We start from the raw sequence: 9,455 nt of genomic DNA on the forward strand, positions 1-9,455 counted from the left end.
TTATCTTTAACGGAATGTAATATGGACAAATAAAGTGAAAAAAAACATTCGTTAATTAAAGCAAGAAAATTTTTTCAAAATTTCAGTTTTAGAAAGTTTCACAAGAATGGATAAGAAAATCAGACGCGATAACAAAATAGATATCTTAAACATAAAAACATAGATATCTTATATAAACTCGCATTAACCATCGCGAAACATAGATATCTTATAAACTTGCCTGAGTGACGCCCTGGTTAAGGAACTCAGCTGCAAGCGAGGAATTTGAAGTCACGTTCGATCCAGTTCCGTTAACAATTTCATCTCCATATTCAATGGTGTACGTCACCACATCTGTGCTGCGTCTGGATCTGTCAGGGTGATAATGGTACAGTTGTTAACTTGTGGTAAGATATATGCAGTGCAACTATGATATGACAGGAGTACAACTTTGGAGTTTTGGTACAAACACATGATACCGGTATCATGAGTTGGAGTAAAATCTCATCTTTTTGACTGACTAAGTTTTGGTACAAACACACCGTAGATACCGTACTATGCGTTGTTGTTTTTTTGAGCTCTTGGTTTATAACGTGCCTTAAAATAATTTATTAACTAATCATGAATTTTGATATTTTACCTGAGATCTCGTCTTCTTCTAGAAGTTTCTCTCACAACGTTAACCACCCGTATCTTGTACGATGGAACACCAAGGTATCTGGTATTACAAAGTTAAACATTATTATAACAATTATTGACACACTGTAACAGGTTCAGCAACTCAACTGTGGGCATGGGAGTGGCAACCATGGATAAGTCACTCAAGTTTCAACCCCTAAGGATATAAATGACCAAACCAACCATAAGTCATGTCTGCTTATCCACACACTGCAATATCTTCAACAAATCAATTGTGGGCATGGGAGCGGCAATTATGGTGAAGTCACTTAAGTTTCCACCAATGAGGATATAAATGACCAAACAAACCAAATGTCATGTCTTATCTAACCTTCCAACCATGGATAAGATAAAGTAGCTTAAGCCTACAGCAGACTCTAAGGTAGTCCAAGACAGTTCCCACCCAACTAAAATATAAATGACTCACGTAGCGAGATTTTGGACAAGGTTATCTCCGAAGAAATCGTCAACAGAAATAGCAGGGAACCCGATAGCGATCTGAACCATTGGTACGGTGACGATCTTAACAGGTTCTGATCCCCTGATTGTGACGTACAGAAGACGGGTCTTCAGGTCAATGTAGTTTGCTCCATTTACACCTGAAGTGGAGAATACTTAAAGGTAAAATATGTTTGATATAGTATAGATTCTTATTTTATATATGAGCGATGTTATAATTAAGAGATACCAGATTTGATGCAAACATTGTGGCTGTGTGGCCTTGGGGATGCGGTTATTCAATTTTATAAACATTTACTGTTTGTTTTTCACCCAAGTGGTCGAGAAACGTGAATGAAAACAGCACCATCTTGCCCCACCCTGCTATATTATAGCTTATAAAACCCCCCTCCCATTTAATGAATAAAATTATAATTCATCAAAGAAACAAACCAGAATCGATGGCTGGTTTGTATTGATCGGGTGTGTTTGTGTCTGGTTGTTTTGTGTTCCACAGGTCTCTTGTTGTGTCATAAAATGAATTCTGTGGAAAGATGTAAAGATCTTTCTCTGCTTGGTAAACGTCAAGTCTCTCAGGTCTTGGATACCTGTGTTTGTATTGAATAATATTTTTAAAAAAGGTTTCCTACCAAAGCAACTTTATAAAAATAATTTTTATTGGTTTAATTACAGTATTAAACACATATACCACACAGGTATAAAATTTGTGTAATATTAAGTAAAGATATATTAAATGGTCTAATGACATTTTACACCAAAGGAAGCTTTGTCAAATGCCTTATATAATTACCTATATATATATGTATTAAATCTTAAAGCGATTGTCATAACCCAAGGCCGCACACAAAGGTAGCAACGACTAGCCTTGAGCATGTATCCTCTTGTCTTAGCTATGGCTAAGTGTGTTATAGCATTAGACGTAAACTTACCAGATTGCAACGCGGACTGTCTTATCATTCTCAACGTTGAGCAGATGAAGCTTCAAGTTTCTTGGAGCATAACCAGTGAAGAAAACGTCGAAGTGAGTTCCACTTGTTACAATGACATAGAAAGTGGAGATTCTCTTCTGACAAGTGTAGCCGGAGCACCAGCCGTGATCTTGTGGACCTGGAATATTTAACAGATGAAATTAAAACTTTTTATATGCATAAACTATATACGATACAACTTGTAAAGAATAAACTTTTCTGAAGGAATGCAGCGTAGTTATGTATTTTGCATTTAAGTTGTAAACATAAACGATGTCCAAAGTTGTGCTTATGCAAAGTTGAAGACAAACTTTGCCATTAAATTGAACAATTGGGTCGTAACAACGTTTACTAAAAAGCACCGACCTGCACAAATGAACTGCAATGTCTTTTATAGCCACAAGCTTACCGTTGTTGAGATCAATGGTTCTGCCACCGTTAAGTGCAACAGGTGATAACCTTCTTGTTTCAGTATCATCATCCAAACTCTCAATAACCAACATCTGGTAATCAAGGACTCCATCACCATGACAGTCATATGCTTGCCATATTGATTTGTAGGTGCAGGCACTGTTTCTTATGATTCCTGTGATTATGGAGGTTTTTATAATGCAGAAGAGTGTTACAAGTTAAAGATAAATCAATATGTTAGTTATATCAGTCATTTTCCTAGATTTCTTTGAGAAGATCCATTTGCACAGTGATAAATGTCTGTGAATCCATCAACTAATAAACCTGGAGAAGCCCTCCGCACTGTTTGGTATGTAAACCATCATGTATGGCGGATCATAAAAAACAACATTATAACAAGATAAGTTTTTTTGGTTTTCTAAGAATAAAGAAGTTATTATGAGGGCTACGGCTTCATGAGGGCTATGGCACAATACGATGATAGAAACGTACATACTGTTTTGTGCATAACAAAATGATGTTTGTATTCTGGCAATACATCATCTAGTAGCAAACAAGATACCTCTCTGGTCAGCAATTGAAGTCACAGGAATCCTGGTTCCTTCAGTTCCCGTTAACATCGCCTTGGGGATTCGGTAATCTCCTAAACCTCGTGAAATTTCGCTGTCGTCATCCCACCCAAACTCAGCCTGGGTGACAAATCATTATGTTTATGCAATCAAAGAAGTTTAACATTAGTGACATTTGTCAAAGACACACATGGTGTATTCATACAACTCATGCTCACTGTCAAGTTATAACATGGGTGTCTTCTTATACACCAGGCACACATGGTGTATTCATACACCTCATGCTCACTGTCAAGTTATAACATGGGTGTCTTAATATACATTAGACAGTGAGACACACATAATATATTCATACACCTCATGCTTACTGTAGAGTTATAACATGGGTGTCTTTTTATACAGCAGACACACATGGTGTATTCATACACCTCATGCTCACTGTCAAGTTATAACATGGGTGTCTTCTTATACACCAGACACACATGGTGTATTCATACACCTCATGCTCACAGTCGAGCTATAACATGGGTGTCTTCTTATACACCAGGCACACATGTTATATTCAAGCACCTTATGCTCACTGTCAAGTTATAACATAAGTATCTTTACATAAACCCCAACACAAGTTGTTGTTGTCCACTTCATGGACACTCTTAAATATAAAACCAGTATATTTTAAAGCAGACGAAATATGTTCAATAAAATAGTCACAACTGACTTGTGGAATAATAGAACCAGGAGCTGTAAGGAAACCACCATCCACGTCTTTGATAAGAACTTTCTTCTTGGCATCACATTCCATGTCCACACAATCAGCTGGGTTGATCTTTCTGTAAAAAAAAACATAAATTTAAAATTTTGACTTACCTTTATTTTGGCCTAAATCTTAGTTTTGAAGTTGAAACATGTTTGTAATTTACAATTTAAAAACGTTCTGCATATATTTTGACTTAATCCTAGTGATAATGTACAAGCTCCAACTTAACCAGCCCAGTCTGAAGCTGACTTATTTTGTACACTGTGAATGTTAACAAACAATTCAAATACGTTTCTAGAAAAAATGGCCCGACTGTGGCTTTGTGTTCCAGGCAGCAAAGTACGCTGTGCATCCACAGATTACTAATACAAATACTTATATATATATATATATATATATATAAATATATATATAAACTTAATATAAATATAAAATTAAACTAGAGAGTTAAGATCAATCTCTTACCCAAGACTTGGGCGATCAATGAAAACTTTGCTTGCTTCTTCTACGTTTATGAGAGAAGTTTGTGAGAGAATTGTTGGATGGACAGCATCTTCATTTGAGGGGTTTGTCCACATAACAAGATCTCTGGTTCCATCTGCTTGCAACTTGACGTTGTTTGCGGTGAACTCTGCAACATACATTGACCAAGGTTAATGTGTTGTATCTTAACATTGATCTCATCAAGTTTATATGTTAACATCATGTATACAATGCGTTATAAAAATATAAATGCAAAACATCTTACTTTTACTCAAACTTTTTTTATAAGATTAAAATTATACACGCAACTTTAAAGATACATTTACTTTGAGATATCGTTTAACATGTTTTTAAAATAACAGCTACTATTGTAAAACATAACCGAGCAACAATGTGCCACTTGTTGATATGCAAATCATGTATTACTTGTGATATTAAACACGCCGTGCAACATTGGGTAGTTCTTGTTATTGTTGAATGGTTTGAATGGAGATCCAGTGGTTCCACTTTGGAAAAGGGGCAGGAGAAGGCATGTCTTTCCTCCGTGAGGGTTTCGTGGTGCCGAACGTACCTTACTGTTTGCAAAATATTCTTGTAAACACCAGTGTAAAAAACTAATAAGAAATTGTTTTACATACAATTTCTCCAACCCCGCGGTCACTATTAAATTATATGGTAGAGGGGGGTGAAAATGGGACACCTTTAGCTCGTAATATCTAAATATCCTGGTCATGTTTCAAACAATAAACAACGGTCTATAGGGGTCGTTAGGGAAGAAATCTTTAAGAAGTTTTTGTCAATTCTTTCACACTGTACATTCTATATTCTATAGCTGATTGTTTAAATTATAAAGATTGCTATCATTCAAAGTAAACATTTTTGTTTCAAAAATAGGTTCGGATTTTAGACTATTGTATATAGACATCGAGCCGTCGTTTAATGTCTCATACTAGCTCAGCACCCTTTAAAATGTTAAACATGAAAATACATTGCCATCAAAAAGAAATCGCTAGGTGCAGTCAAACTTCCGTTAAAATCGTTTAATAGTAAGTATTCACCCAAAGTCTCTGACGATAAGATTTTTGTCGGTTCGTTCATCCATGAAGTCTTGAGTTGGATCGAAATGGTCGGTTCGTGCAATACACAGAACATTGTCCAACTTGGAGAACTTGTTAATGTATGTATGCGACAATGCGGGTGGTGCAAACAGGACAGGAAGCAAACCAACCTATTTACATTAATATAAATTTAATTTCATATTAAATTAATATAAATTTATTTTCATTTTAAAATATTAGTTTATTAAAATTTAAACCTATACCATTGACAAAAACTGAGGAAAAACAACAAGAAGTCCAACAAATACTTTTTTAACGCAACAGCTAAATCTGCCACACACACCTAGCAACAACTTAGAAAATTAAAACGTTTCAACAGTAGCCCTTAAACTGTTTTTACTTTACATTTTTTCCTTTAAGAAGCATGTTTTTAAGGCTAAAGTTTATTTGAACCAAATAATCAAACATTAATTTACCGTTGAATCGGCAATGATCGTATCTTTTATGATTACACTTGTCTGTGTTTGATGGTAAATAGCGTAATCCCACGACTTGTAAACCACAAAGTTACGAAGCATTGAGCAAGGGAAGATGCCATCAGGTATGAATATTTGAATGCCATGAAGACAGCCATGTGCCACGTTGCCTGCAAAGCATGTATATATAAATATAAGATAATTTCTTTGATGTACGGTCCTTCTATGTCAATGTGCGCCAAGAAACCAAAGACTAGAGATGGGCAAATGCCGGACTTGGTCCGATTTTAAACTACACATATTAATGCTTTATATTTCTTCTGGTAAAGTATCTCTAATTTATGTGCATCCTACGGCAAAGGATGCCTTGGACTTAGGCTAAATACAACCCAATGTTCACTGAGTTGAGTTTCCAACTACACATCATCGTTTTCTAAATAACATCGTTGGTTTTTTGCATCTCACAACACAAGAATTGTCCTACTTTATGAGCACTGGTTTGGGGTTAGATTCACAGAACTACATGTACCCACCCATCCATGCGTTTTCATCTCCAGCATCGCAAGCTTCCCCATCGACATGGAAACCAATTCGTTCCGATCCCGCAGCCGTGTTGTTCACCACAACCACGTCGGTGGCTTCGGAAAGTTGGAAGGCAGCTTGCCAATCCTGTATTGAAAACATACACAGTTTATTTATGTACATTTACTGTTGGGTTATAACATAATTGTCTTCTTACATACCAGACACACATGGTGTATTCATACACCTCATGCTCACTGTTGAGTTATAACATGGGTGTCTTCTTATACACCAGAAATACATGGTGTATTCATACACCTCATGCTCACTGTGGAGTTATAACATGGATGTCTTCTTATACACCAGACACACATGGTGTATTCATACACATCATGCTCAATGTGGAGTTATAACATGGGTGTCTTCTTATACACCAGACATACATGGTGTATTCATACACCTCATGCTCACTGTCTAGTTATAACATGGGTGTCTTCTTATACACGAGACACACATGGTGTATTCATACACCTCATGCTGACTTTAATGTTACTTACCAAGTAGTTATCTTTTTCAAACCGGTCACCATATGCTCCCCTGAAGAGAGTAACAGTCACCAGGTTCCCAATAACTCTGTGGTTACTTCCAGTGACTCTGATACCTGTAATAGACCATTTATTGAATAAATGACACTAACTTTCCATGTCGGAAAAACGACAGTCATTATAACACAGATGTTCTGTTTCATACACCTCCGTGTGAGTTTCCACATATTTTACTTTTTAGGTATTTTAAATCCAGTAACAGTGCGAGGGGTATATAATCACAGGACTAGTTTTCATTAAAAAATCAAGCAAACTTAAAGTTTTTATCAAACGTTAACTATTTAACTTAATCATAATCATCAATTGTTGTGCTTTTAACTAAAATATGATAAATACCGTCATGAATCGCTCTGTGAACGACGTTCCCAGTTATATTGATTCCGCTTGCACCGAAAATGCCAATGGCGGTTGAATACGAATCATGGAAAGCAGAGTTCTGCACGTAAGAAGGACGCCCAGCGGAAACTGTTCCAGTTCTCACAAACGCGACACCAAACCTTGGATCGTAGGATTCGGTCCAACCCTCTTGACCGGCTCTCAGAAACTCAACGTTGCTAATTCTAGCCCAACCTAGAAGAACGTGGGAAATATGTTGAATTTCTGATGGATTTGCCGGGAAAATAATACACAAACAGTTATACATATCGATTCGGTATCTCAGAGCCATTGATTTGATTTTTGGTTATTCGCAATCCTCTTTTTACAACTGTACTTTAATATTTTAACTTATGGTGGTGGATGGGAAACCTTTAGTACATAATATCCAAATATCCTGATCTTGTTTTTAACAATTAACAACGGTCTATGTGAGTAGTGGAATACAGTTTTATAATTCTTTGAATGTTATTTGCTTACTACCAAATAGCACAAGTAAGTCCCATCTTCCCCCACCCTATTATATATATATATTAACATTTAAATATTACATACACCTCACCTGTCAAAGGATCACCAGAGCTACTGGAGGTACTCCCAACCAACACCCTTCCACCAAATGCTTCTTTATCAATCGTATCGTACAACTCGCCAACAATCTTGATGTTATGCGTCAGCAAAGCGACTTCGGCTCTCATTTCCAAACGGAAACCGTTCACTGAGTATGTCTCGCCCATGTGACGATACTCCAACGCACTGTTGAGTCCGATTGTCTTCATGTCTCCCGAGACAGAAGTTATCGTCTTCTTCTCTGTCTCAATTGATCTAGGAATATAAAATATTTATTTACTTGGATTCTGTTACAAGATTTATTAAAAAATATTTTTACCAAGTTTAAATTAAAATACCCCCAAAAAATTAAATATATTTTGAATTTAGTTTCTGTTTACAACCAACTATTTTTAAAATTTGTAGGAAAGTGAGCGTCTTAGTGAGCATTACATAGTTGTTTAATCATCAAAACCAACTTTCTTTGTCCTGCCACACAAAGATAAATAAGTTATATTTTTTTAATCTATAAAATAACTAAATTTTATTTTAAAATTGGTTGAATCAAATTTTATCATTTTTTTCCATTTTTGAACAGGGGTATGAAACAGTTCAACAAGTGTATGAAGCAGAACATCCCTGTTATAACATCTGTTATTGCCCACACACATAGAAGTTACACTCATCCCAAATTCCCAGCGTTCACTTCATGGGAGATAATTGTTCTTCACCAAAACTCACCTGTAACCTGTTGTTGTGATCACAATCTCTTCCCCTACAACCCAATCCACAGCATCACGGAGTGTGATAGATTGAGCTCCAACGTTAGCAGTTGATGCAAGGTCGCTCCTCAACACATTGTGTTTCTTCCCATGCAAGTCAAGGCCTCCAAAACAACCAATGACTTTGGATCCAACCGATATTCCTGTACAAACAAATTAATCTTTAAGTACATTAACAGAGTTCAAGTCATTATAACACAGGTGCCCTATTTCATACATCCCATGTCCCTCTAAAAGTTACCACGTATGTAACTTATATATCCTTGCATGGCGGGGCAACCACAGTCAATATAACATGGGTGTTCTGTTTCATACACCTCAAGTACGCTTACAAGTTACCACGTATGTAACTTTGTTGGTGATTGTTTTCTGTATGACTGACAATTTGGACAACCCATTACTGAGTTGGAGAAATTTCCATTAGGTGTCTTGCCTAAAACAAATGTGCCCACAATGGTAGCACCCGTGAACTCGGAACCTTGGGTTAAAGACAGGCGCTAAGCACTGTGCATTTTCGTTGGAGGCAGGTGCCAAGCACTGCGACACGCCATCGGCTACATTGCCAACATTCACTGTAGTACTAAGGACTTTAAATGGACCAATGATATTTATCCCACTAATACTGGATGCTGCTCATGTTACCTGGATAGATGATTCCCGGTGATGAATGCGTTCCACGCAAGTTAATGACAAGGTTGTGGATGAACGGTTACCGTTGGTGAAAACCCGGCGACAACACGAACTCCCTGGAAGGTGAAAGTTAAGCTGTCATGGGAGTCCATAG

The 9,455-nt window shown here is 36.7% G+C and overlaps 1 protein-coding gene across 1 annotated transcript; it reads right to left on the minus strand.

Annotated features, from left to right (window-relative positions):
* Positions 1-193: 193 nt before the first annotated feature.
* On the minus strand, positions 194-9,418 carry LOC100180647 (fibrocystin-L-like). Its single transcript, XM_026839526.1, has 18 exons — positions 9,314-9,418; positions 8,631-8,814; positions 7,903-8,165; positions 7,302-7,535; positions 6,918-7,021; positions 6,372-6,507; positions 5,839-6,008; positions 5,363-5,532; positions 4,731-4,879; positions 4,287-4,452; positions 3,783-3,894; positions 3,058-3,184; positions 2,494-2,670; positions 2,046-2,223; positions 1,549-1,703; positions 1,085-1,256; positions 620-697; positions 194-350 (listed from the first exon to the last, which is right to left on the minus strand). The coding sequence occupies exons 3-18, from the start codon at positions 8,117-8,119 to the stop codon at positions 209-211; spliced, it is 2,487 nt and encodes an 828-aa protein (XP_026695327.1). The 5' UTR covers positions 8,120-8,165; positions 8,631-8,814; positions 9,314-9,418; the 3' UTR covers positions 194-208.
* Positions 9,419-9,455: the final 37 nt, after the last annotated feature.

Source organism: Ciona intestinalis, unplaced genomic scaffold (assembly GCF_000224145.3).
Source record: "Ciona intestinalis unplaced genomic scaffold, KH HT000376.1, whole genome shotgun sequence".
NCBI lineage: Eukaryota > Metazoa > Chordata > Ascidiacea > Phlebobranchia > Cionidae > Ciona > Ciona intestinalis.